General features: G+C 42.9%; 1 protein-coding gene across 8 annotated transcripts in view; it reads left to right on the forward strand.

Moving 5' to 3' along the window:
- Positions 1–24,268, forward strand: part of Pcnx (pecanex homolog) — a 141,012-nt gene that overhangs the window by 36,160 nt on the left and 80,584 nt on the right. For 6 of the 8 annotated variants that reach the window (XM_006516090.3, XM_006516089.3, XM_006516091.3 and 3 more), the window contains exons 3-6: positions 10,377–10,482; positions 16,593–16,638; positions 17,314–17,403; positions 21,593–23,308. In XM_006516090.3, coding sequence (XP_006516153.1) covers positions 10,377–10,482; positions 16,593–16,638; positions 17,314–17,403; positions 21,593–23,308 — 1,958 coding nt within the window. Of the gene's footprint in view, positions 1–10,376; positions 10,483–16,592; positions 16,639–17,313; positions 17,404–21,592; positions 23,309–24,268 lie in introns of those variants that run through there. The other 2 variants (XM_030246823.1, XM_006516095.3) reach the window with 2 other exon arrangements.

A 24,268-nucleotide genomic window follows, 5' to 3' on the forward strand; every position in this document is an offset into this window, starting at 1 on the left:
TGAGTGATTTCAGGTTATAATGTAAAGACAATGCAGCAACAGTGTCGCTCCTCCATCCATGCCATCTCTGTATGCCTCTCACTCACTAGTTCATGCCATCAGTATAGCCTGAGTTTGTACCTTCCCCTCTCTGGTTTATTGAGCAAGCATTTTACTTTTGTAATAATGTTGCTCACTTTGGTAATCACAAACTAGCATTATTCTCATTAGGTATCCATTGTCATCTGCGAGCTTCTTAAAGCTGGGCCTTGCTTTCCTGTAACCGGATCTCAGCTCTTAGGTTAGTGCTTGGCACTGACAGTTACTCAGGAAATATTTGAAGTAGTAAAAGCACTTTACTTCGATAGTTTTAATGACATAAACTGCATTGTATAGATGTATTGTAATTTAACTTCTGTTTTTAAAAATAAATTATTTATTCACTTATTGTATGCATATGTGCCTGAGCACCATGTGCCTGTAAACCATGTGCCTGCATGGTGTCCTTGGAATCCGGAAGGCATCAGGTCTCTGAACTGGAATTACAGACAGTTGTGAGCTGCCGTGTGGGTGCTGGGAACCCAATCTGGGTTCTCTGCAAGAGCAACCGGTGCTCTTACTGCTGAGCCGTCTCTCCAGCCTCCTATTTTTAGTTACATTACTATTTGAAATTTAAATTTTATTGTGAGAAAGATCCCTGTGGTGCTTATTTTAAATTATTATAGTTTTAATCTCAACTTACCAGAAGTATAACTCCTGGAAAGGCTACGCTGGCCTGTGCACTGTCTACATAATGATATGTCCCATTTGCATGTCGCTACTACTTGTCTTCTTGTGTATACTGTAAATCCCTTGATTACTTAACACACCTAATACAGTGTAAATGTATGGATGGGGTTATTATTTTGTTTAGGGAATAATAAGAAAAACATCCATACATATTTAGTGTAGACATAATTTTTTTCTCTTTCTAAACACTTTTAATCTACAACTGGGTAAATCACTGGATTCGGAGCATGCAGATGTGGAACCCAAGTGTATCCATGTCAAGTTCTCTGCCTTATATTCTGCAAGTGCTCGTGCACGTGTGTGCGCGTGCACACACACACACACACAACACACACATACACACAACACACACACACACATACTCTCTCTCTCTCTCTCTCTCTCTCTCTCTCTCTCTCTCTCTCTCTCTCTGCTGTTTTTATCATTGTAGTTCCTAACAGGCCTAATACTTAGTAATATGAATCCTCCTCAATGTTTTTACCCTCACTATTACTTTGGTTATTCTGATGTGCATATTTTAATTTTTGGTGATATATACTTGCTTATTCTCTAAAATATTTTCCATTGGAATTTTGATGATAATTGTATTAAGTTTTGAGAAAGCAAACCATTGAGAGAGAGAACGTTCAAGAATGTAGTAGGGTTTTTGCTTATTTTTGTATCATACAAAATTATAAACTTGAGAGTTCTGCACACTTCTTCAGTGTATTCCATATAAAGGGGAGACGAACTTGAGAGCCATTAGTTGAACATACAGTGTGCACTCTGCAACTTCGAACCTGTCAAGCCACACCCTGCCCAGGGGAGCTGCACACTGCTGACTGCTGACTGATCTGGGCTTTGTATTATTTCTGATTGTGTGCTCTTGGCACGCAGTTACATGAGTGTGTTGTCAGCTGGTGAGGCAGATAGATAACTCACTTTTGAGTCTCAGAGCGAGAACATGTGGAGGGCTCTGTGTACCGCCAGGAGCACCCTGGCACACGGAGCCACACTGACATTGTCCTGTCTCTGCTTATAAACAGTGTTCAGTTAGCTTCTGTTGGTTGGGTTTACATTTTCCTTTATTTTCAAGAACCTACTCTGAAAATGTGTATGTCAGAGCGTATATCAAATGTAAGGGTAATTTGGAGACTAATATTCAGGTCAGTATGTAACCACTCACTGCATAGCTTAGGACATAAAACAGTATATAGCCACCAAGAAGCTCATGCATGGTTTCCTGTCACCTACGCTTTCAGCACTGAACATTTCCCTGACTTCTGCATGAAGATTTCTATACCTTCTGCTTTCATCACGACATGGTCCTGATAGATGTTCCTAATGTGTTTATTGTTTATTTTGTGTGCTTTGAGTTATCCTGCATATCTCTGTCTAGGGACATTTTCACAATGCCTTTTCAGACTTAAGTGACTATTCGTAGCTATTATTTGTTTGCATTTACCATCAAACAGGCCACACATACTCCAGGGAGAGAGCGTAATCTAGCCGTTCTGCTCGTAGTAGCCATTCAGATGATTTCCAGCTTTCTCCTCTGATGACACATTGCGGATCTTCGGGTACACTTGTGTATAACTAGCATATGCAAGCTGCTTCTTAGGGTATCCTTGAGCTCATTTTATTGGGTAATTCCAAGCTATTTGCCACAGTGATTTTTACCAGTTAATTTTCAAAGATCTTATTGTTCAGTATTCACATGAACATGTGATACTGGTAAACATTTAGCATTAGCCATACATACCTGTAATCCCAGCACCCAGTAGGCTGGGGCAGAAGGATTTCTGTGAATCTGAGACCAACCTGGCTGCAGAGTGAAACCTTAAAAGATGAACAGCACTTTGCTGTTCAGGAGTCTAAACCAAGCTTCACTGTGACTTGGAGTTGCTTCCTCATTGCTGCCGAGTTAAGTACTTCATCACCACGTGGGTGCCAGTTAGCTTTCTCTCCTTGCTGTGGCCCATTTGTGAAGTGTGAAGCTGTCTTTCTTGTTGACTAATAGGAATTGTTCATTTATTTATATCACTGTTTATTACATATGGTAAGACATCTCTGAGTTTGCTGGTTTCTTTCCTAAGATTTTTAGGATTGTTAAATTTTGTTGTTGTTTTGAGATGGGGTCTTAACAGGCCAGCCTTGAAATGTAGCTGAAGGTGGCCTTGAACCCTTGATCCTTCTGCCTACAATGCAAGGTGTTGGGCTTAGAGGCAAGTATATGACATTTGGCTTAATTATCATACTTCTTAAGACTTTCGTTTTGTTGGTACTGGGGACAGAATCCAGGAACTTGGGAATGCCAAGAATGAATGTTCTTTATCTGCTGAACTGTATCTTTAACCCATTCTTGGATTAATAAAACTGAAATCATCATCATCATCATCACCATCATCATCACCACCACCATCATCATCATCATCTAGTAACTGCCATCCCTGGGTCTTCCAGAAGTACTCCCTGTACAGAGATCTGATATTCTTCTGTATTTTTAACACTTTATTTTAGTTTTGTTACCTCAGTTATTTTAGTCCATAGTGTCATGTAAGGGCTCAGACTTAGTTTCCCTCCGGTGTAGCTTAACTGACTCTTTTTGGTAGCAGCCACTGTATTTTCTCTGCTAGGAATGGAATTCCATTCACAGCAGCATGCTCCTGGACGTCCTTTCTGTGGTGCTGGTCCAGTCGCCTGTGCCTCACACTCTGTGTTACAGAAGCTTTAGGTCCGGCTTGTGGTAGCCTTGCTCACGACGGGAGAACTGTAGCCACCTTGGCTGCTCCAGCCTTGCTCACGATGGGAGAACTGTAGCCGCCTTGGCTGCTCTTTGTTCTTTGGCATTTTTCTTTTCTTTTTTTTTTATTGGGTATTTATTTCATTTACATTTCCAGTGCTATCCCAAGGTCCCCCACACGCTCCCCCACCCACCCACTCCCACTTTTTGGCCCTGGTGTTTCCCTGTACTGGGGCATATAAAGTTTGCAAGTCCAATGGGCCTCTCTTTCCAGTGATGGCCGACTAGGCCATCTTTTGATACATATGCAGCTAGAGACAAGAGCTCCGGGGTACTGGTTAGTTCATAATGTTATTCCACCTATAGGGTTGCAGATCCCTTTAGCTCCTTGGCTACTTTCTCTAGCTCCTCCATTGGGGGCCCTGTGATCATCCAATAACTGACTGTGGGCATCCACTTCTGTGTTTGCCAGGCCCCGGCATAGTCTCACAAGAGACAGCCACATCCGGGCCCTTTCAGTAAAATCTTGCTAGTGTATGCAATGGTGTCAGCGTTTGGAAGCTGATTATGGGATGGATCCCCGGATATGGCAGTCTCTACATGGACCATCCTTTCATCTCAGCTCCAAACTTTGTCTCTGTAACTCCTTCCCAGGGTGTTTTGTTCCCATTTCTAAGAAGGGGCAAAGTGTCCACACTTTGGTCTTCGTTCTTCTTAAGTTTCATGCGTTTAGCAAATTGTATCTTATATCTTGTGTATCCTAAGTTTCTGGGCTAATATCCACTTATCAGTGAGTACATATTGTGCGAGTTCTTTTGTGATTGGGTTACCTCACTCAAGGTGATGCCCTCCAGGTCCATCCATTTGCCTAGGAATTTCATAAATTCATTCTTTTTAATAGCTGAGTAGTACTCCATTGTGTATATGTACCACATTTTCTGTGCTTTGAAAATGTAGATTCTTCGTCAGAGTCTGTATTTCTCTGTAGTATGTTAACTTTCTCCATCTAATCTCTCAAAATTCCTTTAGGTTTTATATTTCTCCATTAAAAATAAGTTTATTAAATTATTTTAGTTTTCTACTTCAAGTTTTAAATCTTTGCTATCTTATTTCTCTCCTAAATGTAGTAGTTTTCATTGTATCCAGAAATCTATTTAATTTGCGTATCAACGATGCACATTGTGTAATTTTCCTGTGTGATAGCAGTTTTCTTTCTTTCTTTTTAGCCCTACTTCTTGTCTAATTGGGTTTTGTTGACTGTGGCTTTTAACACCTGCTTAGATTGAAATAGAACTGGAGTATATCTTCATCTTTTCCTTTTTAAAACTATTTTTTAATTAAAATAGAATGATATCACTTCCCTCTCCTCCCGTTCCTCTCTCCAGCTTCTCCCAGGTACCCACCTCCGACTCCTCCTCTGCCCTCCTCTCAAATTGACAGCCTCCTTTTCTTTATTATTGTCACATATATGTCAGCATATGTGTGTGTACACAATATGTAAATACAATCTGCTGAGACAGTTTTGTCATTGGTGTGTACATGGGTTTAGGGCTGACCACTTTGAATCAAACGGTTGATCCCTGGGAGAAGATAATTCTCCTTTTCCCAGCAATCATTAGGTCTTAGAGTTCTTTCTCTGTGGGTGGGTGGGTGGGACCCCACGGAATTCCCCCTTCCATATTAGCATGTTCATTAATACTGCCACTTTTTGGGTCTTGTTTATGCCGCCATTTCTAAGGGAGTGTTCCACAGTGACTTACTGGGATGCTGCCTAGTACAGTCTTTCTGCCCTCTTTCCTTGATGTTCCCTGCACCATAGATGCAGGAGCTGTAGAAGTATCCATTGAGGATGGGCTCCCCAGGATCAGTTGATCTCTGCATTGTGTCCAGTTGTGGTTTTCTGTTGTGGCTTCTATTTCTCTATAAAGAAAACCTTTGATGAGGCGTGGTGACTGTACTCACACCTGAAGACTTGGAACTAGGGACAGCAAACGAGAGAGAACATGCAGTGTTTTTATCTTTCTGGGTCTGGATTTTCTCATTCAATATAATCTTTTCTAGGTCCATCCATTTAGTGATACATTTCATGATTTCAGTTTTCTTTGTAACTGAATTTATTATTCATGTACCTCATTTTTATTACCCATTCACTGGCTGACGGACATTGGATTGTTGTGTCTGCTGGCTGCCATTATTATTAGAGCATCAGTGACCTTGGTTGAGCACGGATCTGAGGACTAGGATGTTGTGTCCTTTGCATAGTTGGAAGTGTACAGTTGGCTCACAGGGGAGATGCACTTCTGGTGTTTTGAGGCGTCTCCTCTTACAGCACGACTGTGGAGATTTCTGCTACAGGTTTTTGTGCATCTCCTTTCTTCACTCTCCCACCAGTGAGCCTCGCATTCCGTTCTGAGAGGAGGAAACAGTCGGGACCACACACAGTTCCTATGTAGAGCCAGCCGTTGTGTGTGGTACCTTAGGGCACTCAGTTGATTGCATGAGTGGGTGTCTCCCGGAGCCTATGATTTTCAGTGCCCTCTTGTGTGACAGAACAATTCAAAAATATTTAAATCTTATCTTAAGGAGTTAGAATCTTTAATGCTTGTATTGTATTTTTAAACTGTTATATGAGGAAGTTGATAAATTGAATTTAAGGATTTGGATGCGAATATTCTGGAGACAGACTGCACTTTCTGATTTTTTCTGGTGGTAATGCTTGTTAATGCTGTGAACCAAAGCTCTATTTAATCTATATGAAGCTGGATCTCAGGCTAAGGTTTCTAAGAGAGAGCTACTCTGCTTAGGGACATTGTGTGTGTGTGTGTGTGTGTGTGTGTGTGTGTAGGCACAATTATAACCTAGAGTTCAGTGATAAGCTTAGTATTATCAGAGTGTTAGGGTGTTTTTGGCCAGAGCCTGAGCCTCAGTAGTTGATATGACGCTGATGACCCCAAACCTAGTTTGTGACACCTCTTCTAATTCATATTAAACAACTTCTGCTTCTCTGTACATTGTTTTGTGTTTTGTTTTTTAAACAGATGGGGAAACTAAGGCACAAAGGTAGCGATTTCCTGACTTTGCTTCTTTGCTTACTGCACAGTTGAAATTGCTGTACTTGGCAGGGCTGTGCTGAGTTCTCCATTGCTAAACCTGGCAAGTCTCGCTAATAGGGCAAGCGTTTTGTGTGTTAAAACATACTTAGAGTTGCAGAGAGGGCAGACTGATAGACATTTTATTAGAGTACTTTTCAAATAATGGTGGTGGTGTCCCTCTCTCCCTTTTTTCTTTTTTCCTTTTTAGATTTGTCCATTTTTGTTTCTTGAATCCGTCCTTTCTCACCCCTCTGTATTGACTAGGGACCAGTCAGTGTTCATTCTAGATGATGGTTCCTCATCTGGGAGTGATTCTGGCCCCTGGGCATCTGACAGTTGTATGAGAGTTTCCAGTGTTCACAGCTAGGGTGTGCTGCTTGGCATCACTTGTAGGGAGATGGACCAGAGATGCTGCCAGCCACTGTGCACAGGCAGTCCTTGCATCGTGAATTACAGAGCCCCAAGTGTAGACAGGGATAGAGTGAGGAAACCTGCTCTACGTGGCAGTGAGGAATTGGGCCAGAGGAACCTGGATGTGAAAGACAGTGCAGTTTCTTAGAAAGAGTGTGCATAGCTTTAAGTTTAAGTTTTGCAGACCTGACATTCAAACATACCTGCCTCACGTGTATGGCAAATAAGGAGCAGATTCTCTCACACACTGTAACTCCCTGGGCAGCAGTGTTAGCTTGCTTACTTTGAGACCTCTTGCTGGAGTTTGCCTCTTCTAGTATTTCACTTTTTTATTTGTAAAACGAGAATAGTAGCACTTACAAATTTTAAGGAAGTTTCATCAGAAACACAAACAAATCAAGTACTTGTAAGACTGGGATACAATCACTTAGATTATGACCACTTGAGGTTTGTTTGTTTGTTTAAATCAGAAAAAGTATATGAAAGTGAGCAAGATTGTCTTGCCTCTGACTGGCTAAACAAATATCTGTCTATATGGTGAAATATTATTTGATCACAAATATAAATGAGGTAGTATTGCATGCTACAATGTGGTTGGCTCTTGAATTATGTTATGTTATGTTATGTTATGTTATGTTATGTTATGTGAAGGAGGCCATTTCAGGCCATTATGTGCTACATATGATCTGAAATGCCCGGGTGGGCACATCTGTAGAGGTAGGAGGTTAGTGTTTGCTAGTGTAGGAGGATGGTAGGAAAATAGAGGAGAGCTGCAGGTAAAGTGTCTGTCTGTGATAAAAGTGTTCCAGAATTGAGTATGATGATGGTTTCATAACTTTATGAATATGCAGAAACATTGAATTACACAGATACGTTCTGTGTTATGTGAATAAAGGCAGTGTATATACACATACATGTAGAGACATACAAAGCAGGATGAAGGCTTTTCATCCTTCCTCTGGCATAGAGTGTTGTCCTTCATCATCACTATGCCCTGCATCTTGTGCCTGTGGGTCTGACTGAGCTGAGCGGGTCCATTCTAGTAACACTGCTAGGTGCTTCCCATACAGACTCAGTGTGGTTATAGCTGCACATAACATACCCTTTTTGATGTAGCCTGTATTACTGCTATGAGTTAATGCTGAGCAGCTAATGAACTGGAACATATGCCCTCTCATGTGAGGTATTAATATACTTAATTGGTCATGATCTTGGTAACTAGTTTCTATGATGCTGTATTTATGTAGATATATAGCAAGTTAGAAAGTTATTTCTTAGTGACCTAACTTCATTAAGCTAACCAGGAACATTATTGTTCTGAAACCTTTAGTAATAGAAAGTATCCTAGTTTGGGTTTTATTGCTGTGAAGAGATACCATGACCATGGCAGTTTTTATAAAAGAGAACATTTAATTGGGGGCAGGCTTACAGTTTCAGCGGTTTGGTCCATTATCATCATGGCAGGAAGCATGGCAGCATGCAGGCAGTCATACATGGTGCTGGAGGAGCTGAGAGGTTGTTTTGTTTTGCTTTTAATTCACTTTATGTCCCTACCACATCCTCCCTCCTCCCTCTCTTCCAAGTCCCATCCTTACAAATCCCTGCCCCCATTGCCCCTAGGAGAAGGGGAACTCCCTTTGGCTACCACCCCACCTTGGGACATCTAGTCCCAGCGGGTCTAGGCACATCCTCTCCCACTGAGGCCCAAACAGGCAGGCCAAAGAAGGAGAAAGGATCCAATAGCAGGGACTAGAATCTGAGACATCCCCTGTTCCACTTGTCAGGGAAACCACACCAGCACCAAGCTGCACATTTGTTACAAATGTGTAGGGATTCTGGGTTTAATTCCTGAATGTTGGACCCAGATGGTGGCCACTATCATCCTGGCCTCAATGTCTGTAGTAGCTCTAGGCTTTAAAGTCTACCAGATGTGCTGGAGAGATGACTCAGCAGGTAAGACCACTGACTGCTTGTCCAGAGAGTTCAGGTTTGGTTCCCAGCATCCACGTGGCAGCTGGACAACCTGTAACTCCAGACAACCTGTAACTCCAGTTCCAGGTGATATAATGCCTTCTGGTCTCTTCAGACTATTGGCACATACATGCTGCAGAGACATGCGCACAGGTACAGCATTTACAACCCATAAAATTAAGGTTTAAAAAAAAGATAAACAGAAAACAGAGAAAAACATTTCAACCATGGGACTCCTGGCCTGATCCATACTAGTCTGAACTGGACTAATTCTCTAGAACTACTTACTCTCATGTCCAGAACGGGGCTATGTTGATGGTGTTTGATAGGTACAGTCCTGTTTGTTGGAGTCAACATAATCTAAATCTTGTGAGAATTTGGGGTGAGGTGATTAGATCACTGGAAAAATTGGGGGGATTGGATAAGATGGTGACTGGTAAGCTCTAAAGGAGAACAAGTAATTCCGCCCTGGCCTTTGGCTTTCTAAGACTGTTGTTACTAATTAGCATCACTTCATAGTCAGGCCTTTAGCTCACTAAACACAAATCTTTGCTTCTCAGTTTGTTTGGTTTTTACTTATTTTTTCTCTCTTTTTTTCTTTATTTACTTAATTTTAATTTTTCTGTATTTTTTGAGACAGAGTCTCTACATAGCCTGGGTGTTCCTGGACTCAGTATGTAGACCAGACTGACCACTAATTCACAGTGACCCATCTGCCTCTGCCTCTACACTGCTGAGATAAAGGCATATGCCACTATGCCCAACAGCAAACCATAAATCAAAAAGCACAGGTTTCTAGTTCTTTCAGCAGTTAGTATACCAAATAAGTTCACTTTACTTATAAAACCTCAACTGATGAGTCTTCCCTGGCATGTTTATCTTTGTGTCATACAGTTAGTTGGATAGGTCTCTTGGAAACCTCAGCTAGCATGGTATCTGGCTGCTTTCAGTTGGCCTCTTGCTCCTGCTCTTGGGAAACAGATGGCAACTGCTTCTTTGCAAGGGTGGTTTTATAGCCTGGGCCATCAACTCTTTGCTTCCTGTAACTAAGGCCAGCTTCTCCTTGGGTGTGTGTGGGCAGTCTGCAATAGGAGATAAGTTTGAGTACGTCCATACTGGTGTGGTTAGTAGATGGTCCCAGCTCCCAGCTTCACAGACTTCACTCTGTGTTTACTCTGTGAAAAAGCAGGACCTCTGTTGGGTGCAGTGGTGCATGCGAGTTTGAGACCAGCCTGGTCTATATAGTAGGTTCTAGAATAGACAGAACTGTGTAGAGACACTATTGCAAAGACAACAAAAAAGAAAAAAACAGGACCTCTTGGTTTTGTAGAAAACAAGACAGAAGCCAAACAAAGGAGGTTGTCAGTGACAGTTGATGACAGTTGCTCTCTTTCTCCCATTTTCCTGCACAGTGACCCTGGAGGAGGGATTGAGATGTCAGAATTCATTCGGGAGGCCACACCTCCGGTTGGCTGCAGTTCAAGAAATTCTTATGCTGGTCTAGACCCAAGCAATCAGGTAGGAGTGTACTACTATGCTGTGCCTTAGTGCCTCTTTCTGGTGCTAGTGCTAGCCAGAAAGCATACTTAGAGCCATCCATAATGGCTCTCTCTCTCTGACGACATTTTTGATTAATGTATACCATCTATATTCGTTATTCTTTTTAAGTTAATTTTTAATTTGATTTGTATGAATATTTGTGTGCCATGTATGTATCACCTGTAGAGATGAGAAGAGGGCATCAGATCCCCTGAAACTGGAGTTACAGATGGTTGTGTGCCACCATGTGGTGCTGGGAATCAAACCCAGGTCCTTTGTGTAAGTATTACAGCTCTGAAGGGAAAGACTTCCCCTATAGAAGTGTTATAGCTCTGCTCTGAGAGGTATCCTGGTAGAAAGAATACCACGAAGCCACACTATATAACAAACCTCACACAAGATATTTATTGCGGGAGTTGGGAAAGACCCAGTTTGGTGGCTGCCACTGCTTGGGCAAGAAGCAGCAGAGAACTGAACAGAAGGCAGGGTTTATATAGGGTTTGTTGGGGCCAGGTGGGGGTGGGGTGGTGCTTTTCAGGGTGAGGATTGGTGAGACTTCAAGTCCTGAGCTTGGGGTGAGCACAGGGATTGGTTCTGGGCTTGGGGTTGGGGACAAGCCAGGTCAGGGTGTTCTTTCCCTGGCCCTTTTTCATTACATTGTGGGAAGGCAGAGACCCTACTGAGCCATCCTCCAGCCCCTAACTGTTACTTCTTATTATTCACATTGCTTATATATATTTGCTGAATGGTCACCACATGCTCTCCTACAGTTACTTTTGATCAAGCAGCTGTGAATGCTTTCGCTCACCTGCTCCATCCTCCTTGCCTTTCCTCGTCCACATTGGAAACAAGATGTCTGCATGGTTAAAACATAGAAATAACATATCCCAAGTTTCAGTGATGAAATGCTAATGGCAATGCTAGGAGTGGAATATAAACCTACCACTAACAGTTACAGTGTATGTATTTCTGTTGTATTACTTTTACCCTTGGAATGTAGCTCTCTCTGCAGGTGTCTCCATAGAGGAGGCCCTGCCTGCCTGCCTGCCTGCCTGCCTTAGGTCTAACCCCACCTCTGCTCCTTTGTTCCAAGCGCATGTCAGGGCCTCTGCAGTTCCCTCCCCATTGCTTTCTCAGCATCTCCCCCAAGTGAAGTAAACTTTGAAAGGAATTTGTCACATAGGGCTTTATGTAATTGTGGGGTTTCATGGTCACTTTGTCAGTCCTTCCATTTTGAAGGAAACAGCTGATTTTCATCAGGGTGTCATGGAAAATTCACTTCCTAAATCTCCTTTCCGCATCCCTGCTGTCACAGTAGTTCCTCTCCTCATGTTATAGCCTGGGGGTTGAAATCACTCCTCTTCCCTCCTCGTGTCCCAGTGAGAGACCTAGTTTTGATTCCTGCCCTACTTTACCTCTTCTTGAAACCACCCCCAAATCCTCAGTATTTTCAGATCTTACGGTGTTGGCCCTTTTTGCAGACAGTGCACTTATATTTATTGCAGCTTAGTTTCTGATGGATGACATGTGGAGAGTTATAAACCTCTGGAGTCGACTTTCCTCTCTCCACTCAGTAATACCCTGCCTGTGCACCTGACTTTCAGTTTGTGGTTCCTAATTACCCTTATGTGAATGGATAATAAAGTTTTACAGTTGGAATTGAACTAACTCAGCCCCTCACTTAATAGCAGCCTTCCTGGTTCTCTGGATGCTCTCTCAGTATTCACATAGTATCCTGACATTGATAGCAGAACACTCAGAATAGGATTATGAAAACACCACAGTCTATGAATCAGAATCTCCAAAAGGGTCTTGTTTTGTAATACATGTTTATAGATTTGCTCTAAATTTGAGTTTTTAGTAACAGTTTTTGTTGTGAAACTGTTGTGCATTATAGAACAAAGAGGGTGTTAAAGTTAAGCTCTTTCCACCTTCCATGGAATGGGGAAATTTGGTATAACAAAACAGAGAAAATTCAGGACCCCCTATTCAGACAAGTCCGTGTTTCCATGGTAATGAGGGTGGTACCTTAAAGCTTCAGGTTGCACAGTATTTGTTTGCACTGATGCTCTGCTACCCAGCTTTTGTTCTTGGTTGTCTTCATGGATTCCACAATTTCTTTCCATGGAACAACTGAGTCCTTACTCGCTGCGGCCATTGTAACCGTCCTGCTTCACAAACACAGGCAACAGCAGGCTAGCCCTGGGAGTTAATCCTACATTTCTGCTAGTGTTTGGAAAGCCATACTTAATTTATTATTATTATTAATTTTAATTTCAGAAGGACAGATCAAAGGACATAGCAGGTATCAGTCACCTTTGGATACCTGCCCTTAGTGTCATTTCGGTTGATCAGTAATATCTGTAAATATTTGGTCTAGGATTGTGACTTGGTCAAGGATGGTGATTTAGTCCTACTGTCGAAGAGATTGTGACCTGAGTAACCATTGTCACTGTTTTGCAGACTATACTTAAGGCACAGGTGGATCTAAGCACATTCTGTAGACAGTTATGCTTTTCTTAAGTGGTGTTTCATACATTAAAACAGGGAGATACTTTCCTCATTGGCCTTTTATACTGTTTATAGTGTGTAATTATTTTTACCTTTAGAGGGGCTAAAGTGAAAAATGTGAGTTAGGGCATTTGTATCTGTATGGAATACAGCTGATATGTATGGGGTGGGTCTCTCTCTCTCTCTCTCTCTCTCTCTCTTTCTCTCGTTTGTTGTGTTGCCCCTGGACATGTTGTCATGATTGTTTATGTGACTGTCTAGGTGGAGTTACCATGGCTTCCCTGCAGCTTCTTCTAACCTGCTCTTTCCCACCCTTGCTCCCTTCTGCTTTAGTCATTTCTCCTCATTTCCCCCATCAGTACTCCCCCCATCTCACACCCCCCCAACCACCGCCTGCACTCTCTTCAGGCCTGAACTTCCCCCAGGCCTGTACTCCCCTCTGGGCTGTATACCCACTCCCCACCCCCACCCCCACCCCCCACCCCTGCCTGCACTTTCCCCTTCTGTTTGCCTCTTGTCTTCTTTGAAATAATTTAGTGCTTGTAAATATTCAAGGTAAATATTTGGTCTAGGATCATGACTTGGTCAAAGATGATGATAGAGACTTATTCTTACTGTCAAAGACATTGTGACCCAAGTAACCATTGTCTGTGATCTGTTACTAAGGAGCTAATACAAAGTCTTTTCTCAAAGTCATAGTTGCCTTCAAAGTGGCCTAGAAAAGGGGTTGACTTCAGAGGAAGAATAATGAATTCCAGCTAGAGAAAGGCGGGGCCCCACTGTAGGGTGTGGCCTTGCCTGACATCCCCAGCTCTTGCTAAATCTTTGCTGTGGTGCTCACCATAGGGAAAACGTAGGACTGTGTATATAAGCCATTTACATGGAAAGCTTTACTTCTAAGTGTAGAACTTACCACCAATTTCCTTTTTTTTTTCTTTTCACTTTTACAAAATTTAACAAATAAGGGTTAGCCAGGCGGTGTTGGTGCACGCCTTTAATCCAGCACTTGGGAGGCAGAGGCAGATGGATTTCTGAGTTCGAGGCCAGCCTGGTCTACAAAGTGAGTTCCAGGACAGCCTGGGCTATACAGAGAAACCCTGTCTGGAAAAAAACAAACAAACAAAACAAAAAACAAAAAAAACCCCAAAAAACAAATAAGGGTTAAAGAAGAAAATCAAACCTTTGATGTCATACATAGTGAAAAACTTTTAAAGATAGAGAAGTCACTATGCATAGTCTCTTCGTTGGTTGTGTCACAGATGTCATGAGCTCTTCTGCAGTGACATTTCTGTAATTTATATTATTAATTATCTGTTGTATACAGATGTTAAGATTCTTTGATTTTGGAGAGGGCTTGATGGAGAAAGCGTTAAGAATCAGTATCTGTGGGATCTAGTAAGACCTCCTTCACCAGCAGACAGCACGTTACTCATCCAAGAGGGATTTAGAGAAGTGGGATTGGTGTTTGCTGTGTGGGCCTGGAGGCAGCTAGTACTGGCTGGCATTGTCTCTGCCCTCTAGGCTTGTCCGCGAGGCCCTGGGGTGAGCACAGCCTCTGAGTTGTGATGCTGCTGTGAGGGGTAGGAAGTAGGAAGTAGGAAGTAGGAAGTAGGCAGGGTGGGGCAGAGGCCTCGCCAGGCACAGTCTGTCTGGACTTTGGAGAGGCATTTCCCTTAAATCCAGTCATCAGAACTACTAGGTCCTGTGGCCCCTCTAGATGGTTCTCATAGATCAGAAGACATGGAGTCACATCTGTACAAAGTGGGGAGCTTGGCCAAGAGAGGAAAGGGAAACATTTGACGATTGTGAGCAAATAACTAAAACTCCTATTCAGATAGTTTGTTTCCTATGTTTACATTCCCGGAAGAGAATCCACTAAGGGGTGTTTGTATTTGCTTGTTTAAACGTTTGATCTAAGAAGTCACTATGTGTTTGTATTTCTAGTAGACAAATCATACTTTTCCCAGTAGCTTGTCTGCCTGTTTTAGTAGGTGTTTTAAGAATGGAATTTTGCTGTTAAAAAATTAGGGTCTTATTCTTTTACTGTTATTACTTGTTTTTAATTTTAGAAATAGTTTCTCAGTGTAAAGACAGGCTGGTCTCAAACATGAAATCTTCCCACTTCTGCCTCCCATGTGCTAGAATTCCAGGCTGGTAACACCATGCCTTGCAACTGTTCCCTTTCAGGGGTGGTATAGTGAGTGTCTGATGGTGTATTTAAAGCAGATGTTAAGAAATCCTGAGAGAATCAAGCTTAACAAACAGCCCTAAAATATTATAAAACTTAGTGTGCATGCATTTTATGTGTTGTGAGCATGTGCATGAGCACCTGCATTTGTTGTTGTTGTGTGTGTGCATGCAGATGGCTGGCCAGTGAGTTCTAGAGATCTGCCTTTTCCACCCACCTAATGCTGGACTTGCAGGGGGGCGGGGGCATTGTTGTACTGGGTGCTAGAGATCCAGTCAGATCCTCCTGCGTGCAAAGCAAGCGCTTGCTGGCAGCGTTCTCTCCAGCCCCGGAAAGCTTAGTTTTTATTGCTAACATCAAGTTTATAGTTTAACCTGTACATATTTTTGTTTTCTTTTTCACTGACAAATTCTTACACATCACAGCATGCATCTCCAGTGTCTTTACTTTTGAGATAGCAGTTAGTGGCCGTCCTGGTTAATTTAGCCTCCCCTGCTCTGCAAGTGGCACAGTTACCCATCTTCTGAGCTTACTCCTTGAATACTGTGGCTGCAGTGACTATGAAACGGAGGGGCAGGGAGCGTGTAAAGAAAATAAGTACTCTATGATTTAAGTTTTATTTGCGATGCTGAATGTGAGAAACTGTCTTGAGTCCATTTAGACTTACTGGAAGAGTTTCTGCAGCTTGCCAGTTTAGTTGGCAGAATCATGCTGTATTTTGTTTTCTTACTGTATTTGTGGAATTTGTGGTATTTATTTATATGAGTGTGTAAATGATGTGTATACATTTAGGAAAATGCTAGGCCATCTTGAGTATAAACTTTGAAGGCTCAGTTACAATCTCAGTGGGTGCTGAGAGTTCCTTTTTTTAAATTTTTATTATTTTTAAATGTTCTAACCATCAATAAAAAGTTCCTCTTGTCTTAGAACTAAGAATAGTAAGACTTGATGTTGTACTCTGTATTTTTTTCTCCTCAAACTTGGTTGTTTTCTGCCCTAAGAAGTCCTATGTTTTGTTTTTTTCCCACAGACTCAGTGTGTGGCTTTGCTTCTGGTTTATAACACAAACGTGCCATGATATAATGTAAAATAATGATAATAACTCCTCAGTGCAATTTGCTTGAGGTGGCAGGTGTTTGCCCCAGGGCCCCCATCAGTCTTTAGTCCACAGAGGCTCCGTCAGTCGTCTTTGGTACACAGAGGCTCATCAGCAGGAGCCGCAGCAGCTGCGTGCCTCTGAGAGAATGTGCCCAACAGGTGTCTTTAATATCGATGAAAATGACTGATAGCATGCCAGAGAAGATGATTTTGATAGTCTTGTGCTTTGGATTAGTGGTGACTTATGGCTGGTGGGTAAATTCATTTTTTTTTTTCCTTGTCTTGATTTCAGATTGGATCTGGATCCTCTCGACTTGGAACAGCAGCAACTATTAAAGGTACCTTACTGAGCACTGGCTATTCCTCTCTCTGAAAGACAGCCTTCCACTAGAGGGAATTTTTTAAATACGCCAGGGCATAACATGATCTTATTAAATTGTCTGATTTAAATTGTGTTATCATTTCATCATTTAAGTATCTCAAGAATATTTGAACATTTGTATTATTTATAAGTTTTGATTTATTAGAAACATTTTGGCATAGGGGATATGTTTTCCTAAGTATGGGTTCAGCTTGTGAAAAACTAGTTTGCTGTGCCAGTTTTAAATGTGATCATAATTGAAACATTAAAAGAGAATTATTTCCCTAAAATAAATGTATGGTTTTGCTATATAGTGCTGTAGTTTCTAACCTTCATGGGGAAGGACATTTCCCTCGTTTCAGTTTTGTTATAAAGTAGTTGGCATTTCTTTTTAGAATCTGCTTTTTAAAAAAAGCTAACACTAACTCTCCCATATTCTTTGTATTCTGTGTTAGGTGTTATGTTGTTAGGTCACATTGTCATTCTCTCCCATAGTCTGTCCTACTTGGTAAGACAGTCAGAGCATTCAGCACATAGTGAGTAGTTGCTGGTGTCTGACCTGCCTTAGGTGACAGGACCTCCCACTCTCTGTCCCTTCTCTGCTGTGCCTTTGCTTCAGGGTCATGCCTGCATGTGTTTGTCTACATTGTAGGAGACACGGACACTGCTAAGACCTCTGATGACATAAGTTTGAGTCTGGGCCAGAGTTCTAGTCTTTGTAAAGAAGGAAGTGAAGAACAAGGTAAGCATGCTTGCGGTGGCGCTCTCCCACCCCCAACCTTAATTATTTCTTCCTCCTCTTCCTCTTCTTCTTTTAAAATTTATTTATTTTATACATGAGTACACTGTTCCTGTCTTCAGACACACCATAAGAAGACATCAGTTCTCATTACAGATGACTGTGAGCCACCATGTGGTTGCTGGGAATTGAACTCAGGACCTCTGGAAGAGCAGCCAGTGCTTTTAACCGCTGAGCCATCTCTCCAGCGCCCAAACTTCATTTCTCATAGGCATATTCTGTTTATTCTGTAGCTGGTATTTGAAAGTTATCTTGTCATTGTTAAATTGCTTTCGAGGGCCCCTTCCCCCCTCCCCAGGCTTCTAGACAGACTGCGTGGTATGGATTTCATTTTCTTTCTTTGAAATTAAAGGTAAATCAGTTACTTTTCATTTTGCAGTCTTCATTTCTATAATGTGTACCATTATAATGTCTTGACAACCAGGTCATAGTCTTAGAGCACTGAGTCTGCTTGCATTTAGGGGTCATATATCTTTATCTTATTGTATATCTAAAAAGCACTAAGCAAGGGTTTTGTTGTTTGTGTTTTATGATAATCTAGCTGCTTGAGATTTATACACATACAACTCTACCATTGTAGCCAGGTATAGAGGAGCTTAGATAATGTCTGGAATTCACTAGTCTGTTGTCTAGCTTAGGAGTCCACATGCTTATTTTTGCAGAGGCCTAGGTAGCTCTGCAGCTCATCTGTCCCCTCGGTACCCAGCTCTGTTGTTATGGAGGGGAAGGATCTCTAAACTACTTGTGAGTGGACATGGCTGTACCAGACTGCCGTGAGTCCTTTACAAACACGGTCAGCCTGGATTCCACAGTTCTTGCTTGGTTGGTTGTCTTCATGTGCATTTACCCAGCTCTCACTCCAGGCTGTTGGTACATCACAGATGAGCCCGTTATGACTTTAAAAAGAGTTGTAGGAAACTTACCCACACTCATAGCCAAATTCAAACTACTATACTACTTTAAAATAGTGTAAAAAATACTTATTGTTTGTGGATTTGAGTTCGTGGGTGTGAGTGTGAGTATGGGTGGGGGAAAGAGAGAAGGAGAGAGAGAGAGAGAACTGAACTCAAGAATAGCATCCACTGTTAATGCAGGAGCCATCTCTCTGGTCCCTCAAATAGTTTGTAACTTGGCTTTTATCTGTTCTTATTATGTACATGGCACTGTTTTAAATATTGTAAATTAATCAGTGAATAGTTTGTACTCTCTTACGGCTTTCACGGTCTTATTATGGAGTTGTAGTACTGTGAATCAGTTATAAGAGTAAACAGATGGAGACTACGAAAAGTGGTAATCTTAAATAGAGTGGCTTTTTACCTACATCGAAGACCTAAAGAGAGCCCCTTCTCTGCAGGGGCAGCAAATGCAAGAGGTGTGAAGTCCTGAAGAGCACACCTGTCAGGTTTGAAAACCAGCATGTGTGGGTGGTAGAATGTCTCAGAGGGCATTTCTAAAGATACTTGTTCTAATTCCTGGGGAGATGAACTGCCATCGTAGCCCTGACTCTAAGGCTGTATCAAAGGGGTGGATGCTGAAGTTGGGAGGTCGTTTGGATGGCCATTGTAAACATGAGGGTAGTAAGACATGGTCTATTTACATTCTGTGTGTGTGTGTGTGTGTGTGTGTGTGTGTGTGCGCGCGCTAATAAGATGCTGTTAGAGGATTTTAGTAGTGTCCTATAAGATTTTAATAGTACTATTTGGGATGGACAGCAGGAACAATGGGGTGTCCTTTCTAAATTAAAGACAGGAGAGAATGGAGGCTGGGGTGGGACATCCAGTTGGGGCATATTTAGTATGTGCTTCTTTGGGACCTCAGTGCAGTCATGAGAAGAGAGAAGTCAGGTTAGGTGTCTGGGTTTGACATTTAGGAATTGTCAATTTGCAAATACCAAGCAGCCCAGCCAACACATTAAATATGGGGTAAGAGCTATGCATGCAGGCTCATGCCTAGAACTTGGGAGGGTGAGACAGAGGATTGTTATGAGTTCAACGCCAACCTGGGGCAGCAAAGTGGCAAAGTGAGTTCTAAACCACCCTTTATTTATAGAGACCTTTTCCAAACAAAAACAAAAAAACAAAACAAAAACACCACCACCACCAAACAACAGCAAAGCAAGCAAAGTGCAAAAGCACACACTGAGTCGGGTTCTTCTGAAGTTGGTAAACTGATGGGGCAGCTCTGCAAGGTTTGCAGGCACAGGGTTTCCATGGTCCTGGCTGGGCTTTGTCACCACCTAGTGGCAACTGTGTGAGCTGCTGAAATGCTGTTTGGGACTGCCAGTTTTTGAAGTATATAAATGTGTGTGGTAACTTCATTCCTATTATAGTTTTAGGAGAGAGTGTTTGCTTTTACCACTGAGATTCAAGTGAACACCTAACCCTCCTCTGAGTTATAGTTTGTCTATATGGTTACAATAATTAAAGCATAGTTTTCTTTTTGTTGTTTTTTGTATTTATAGCTCAGACTAGCCTCAAATTCATGATCTTGCTACCTCCGTCTCCTAAGTGCTTAGATTACAGGCATGTGTCACCACATCTAAATTAATTTTCTTTTGATGAAGCTAACATCAGGTTCAGGCATCCTTTCCTGTCAAAATGAAGGTTTTAAAAGTCAGCTTTTGTGTAGGTAGATGGACTTTTTATGTCTATTACTTTATGAAGTCTGTATGATAATTTAAGTCAGTAGCTCCTACTGTAAATAAAAGATGAAGGGATGCTCTTATAACATAGAGCAACATGTGTTTTTTTCTTAAGGGGCTTACTTATAATTGCTTCATCAGTAATGAAAGAAAATATAGGATTTTAGCCTGTAATTATTACTATTTTTTGTTAATATTTAACATATTCTCATTGAGGACATGGAACATGCTGTACATGATTTTGGGTTTATTATATTTTCTTCTTTGAGGATTTCATATCCACACGATGTGTTGTGATCACATTAACTCCCACTCCTCCCTCAGCTCTGTCCAGCTCCATCCCCTGCCCCTGCTACTTCATCCCAGCTTTGAGTCTTCAGTTAAGTGTGTGTGTGTGTGTGTGTGTGTGTGTGTGTATGTGTGTACACGTAGTTTGTGCTGTCTTAGTATAATCACAGGTGTGGGTCCATTCAGTGGAGCACCCTCCTAGGGCACCCCTAAAGTGATTCTTCCTCCCCCAGACACACCACCATATGGCACATCCCTCAGAAGTGGGGCCTGTGAGCTCCTGTCATTTTGTGACTACCACAAACTATGAGATACCTTGCATCATGTTGTATTTCGTTTGAGCATTGATCAACACTTTGATTCTGTTGTTTGTTTCTTCCTACTGTAGTTCATAACTTTTTATGTGACTGATCAACACGGTGGTGGTTGTATGTGTATTTGTGTAATGTGGACATACATGTGCTATGATGTGTGTGTGGAGGTCAGAGCACAGCTGTGTGATGTTAGTGTCTCCTTCCCTCTTCAGGCTCCTGGCATATACTCAGGTGGCCAGGATTGCACAGCAAGCCCTTCACCCACTACATCATTTTGGAGCTCCATTCTAGGTTTTTGTTTGTTTGTAAAATAATCTTACTAGTGTTTCCCAAAAATTAAAGTATTTCCTGAGACACAATATTAACAGTTACTATTAATTTTGTTTTTAAAATATATACATATAATTATATATGTGGATATATTCAGCACTTCCTGCTTGCTACTGAACAAGTTTGATCACAAATCTTTTAGATGAAGACACAAAGGCTCCAAATGGTAACCTAAGGTTATCTATTTGGAAGTTAGAAATAGAGCTCGCAGCAGGCTGTGGTGGCACACACCTGAAATTGCAGACTCATGCTGGATCATGAGGACCTGAAGTTCAAGGCTAACCTAGGCTAAATACAGAGATCCTCTTCAAAATCGAGGTGGGGGAAGGAAGAGGAGAGAACACACACACACACACACACACACACAAACTTTTTCTGAAGCCTTTGAAGAGCTCAAATGATTTGACAGTTCCGTTCCTTCCATCAGTTAGAATGGGTCTTTGGGTTGACTGGTTAGCTCTGCTTGAGGTTTGCTCATACTTGACTTACTACTGTATACTGTGAGTTCTTTTCTTTGTTAACCAGTGCAGAAGCTGACATGTATCTGTATTTGGCACAGATTTGGCGACTGATCGCAAGCTCTTCCGCCTGGTCTCCAATGATTCCTTCATTTCTATTCAGCCATCCTTGTCCTCTTGTGGACAGGATTTACCAAGGGACTTCAGTGACAAAGTGAGCCTGCCAAGTCATAGCCAGCACCACCGTGTTGATCAGTCACTGTGCAGTGCCTGTGACACAGAAGTGGCTTCTCTTGTACCTTTACATTCGCACTCTTATAGGAAGGAGCACCGACCACGAGGAGTGCCACGGACTTCCAGCTCTGCCGTGGCTTTTCCTGACGCATCACTGAGTGGCCTCCCTCTTTATCAGCAGCAGCAGAGACGGGGGTTAGACCCTGTTACTGAGTTAGACTCATCTAAGCCTCACTCAGGCACTCGAGAGTCCTCAGCGGGCAAGTCCTGCCCTCCGGCACAGTCTCAGCCTGCTGCTGACAGAAGAAAAAGTAGCTCCCAGCCACCTACAAAGTGTGGGAAGAGCAGGGCGCTGAATGCGGAAAAGAGTGTGGACAGTCTCAGGAGCCTGAGCACGCGGAGTAGCGGGTCCACCGAGAGCTACTGCAGTGGGACCGACAGGGACACCAACAGCACCCTCAGCAGCTATAAAAGTGAGCAGACCAGCTCCACTCACATCGAGAGCATCTTGTCTGAGCATGAGGAATCTCCTAAAGTGGGAGACAAGAGTGCCCGGAAGAGAGAGTGCGGTGCTGACTCAGTGGAAGAGAGGAGCCATCGGGCTGATGACCGAAGGACTAGCAGTGACAAGACTGCCCCAGAGGGAAACACACCTGCTGGGCCTCCCGAGGCTCCAGATGCTCAGGCATCTGAGGAGATGGCTGACCAGGCTGCTCCCAGCAGCTCTGCATCAGAAGATGCCAATAAAAACCCCCATGCAAATGAGTTTACTGTGCCTGGCGACAGGCCGCCTGAGCAGAGTGCAGAGAGCAAAGAGGAGCAGAGCGAGAAGCCCAGCCTGGCCACCGACTCCAGAGTTTGTAAAGACGATGGTGGGAAGCAGAAGGAAGGAGATGTCCGGCCCAAATCCTCCAGCTTAATCCACCGGACAACTTCTGCCCACAAGCCAGGCAGGAGGCGCACAGGAAAGAAACGGGCCAGCAGTTTTGATTCTAGTCGCCATAGGGACTATGTTTCCTTTCGAGGAGTCTCTGGAACCAAGCCGCACAGTGCTGTATTTGGTCATGACGAGGATTCTAGTGATCAAAGCGACTTGAGCAGAGCTCCCAGTATTCATTCGGCTCACCAGTTCAGCAGCGACAGCTCTTCCAGTGCCACGTCTCATTCCTGCCAGTCTCCCGAGGGCAAATACGGTGCCCTCAAGACCAAACATGGCCATAGGGACCGGGGCACAGACTCAGACCACACGCACAGAGCTCATCCAGGCCCTGAGGGAACCACCAAAAAGAGGGCCTCTCGGAGGACTTCCAGCACAAGTAGTGCCAAGACGCGGGCTCGGGTGCTGAGCTTGGATAGTGGCACTGTGGCCTGTTTGAATGACTCAAACAGGCTGCTGGCACCGGACAGTATGAAGCCCTTAACCACTTCAAAGTCAGATCTTGAGGCCAAAGAGGGAGAGGTGCTGGATGAGCTGTCTTTACTGGGCCGGGCTTCCCAGCTAGAGACGGTCACACGCTCCAGGAATAGTTTGCCAAGCCAGGTTGCATTTCCTGAAGGGGAAGAGCAGGATGCAGCCACTGGAGGTGAGTAAGCTACTGCAGCACTGTGGGTTGACCCTGTTGCTCGGAAAGTACAGTTCCTCTGTGTTAGGAAAGCACACGTCTCTCGGTGAACACGGTGGTCTCCAATGGCCCTGCTGTCTTATGGGACACATCAGCTTATTCTTGACCGCCTCCCCTTTCTAAGCCAGTTATGCTAGTAATAACCCAGTCATTTCTCATCCTTTATACAGTAGCAACAGTATTACAACTGTATTAGGGTGACAAAGCACTCACAGACGTGACTTCCACAGTGTGCGGCTGAGCTCCCGGAGATGGATGCTCACCAGTCATGTGAGATTCTTCCAGATGCTACGGTAGCACCAGTGGTATATTTGGATAACCGACTCTTTTTCTATTTCTGTGCTTTTCTCTCAGTTCAAGTTTTAGTTATTAAGAAAAAAAATTCTATAATTTCACACTGTCCTTAAAGTTAAATTAAGTTGAAGTTTATATTTATTAGCATTTATCATGTGATTATTTGTTTTTTAATTTTTGAGACAGGATTTCAATGTGTAGCCCTGGTTGTCCTGGGACTCACTACATAGACCAAATTGGCTTCAAGCTCACAGAGATCTGTCAACCTCTACCTCCCAAGTGCTGGGATTAAAGGAGGGCACCATGTCACCTGGCTCTGTTAGCATTTTCATCCATTACTAGTCGTCATGGTACCCCCGGTGCTGGTGACGGTGTTTGGGTAAAGTACAACTAAGTGGTTTCAGGATTGGGGGAGCTGTGCGGAGTTGGGTCAGTGTGTGCTGGGCCTTTTTACAAGGCTGTCTCCCCTCCCTCCTCCCACCCACGCAGCTCATTGCCTGTTCTGCTAGAGTGAGAATGAGCTTCACGCATGTGTCAGCACGCGTGTGTCGTTAATAGAAGGGCTGTTGTCATTTGCTGTGACAACGTTCTGTTTATGCAGACATTTTCAAACATGTCTACACTTAA

The sequence above is a fragment of the Mus musculus genome, chromosome 12 (genome assembly GCF_000001635.26).
Source record: "Mus musculus strain C57BL/6J chromosome 12, GRCm38.p6 C57BL/6J".
NCBI classification, from domain to species: Eukaryota; Metazoa; Chordata; class Mammalia; order Rodentia; family Muridae; genus Mus; species Mus musculus.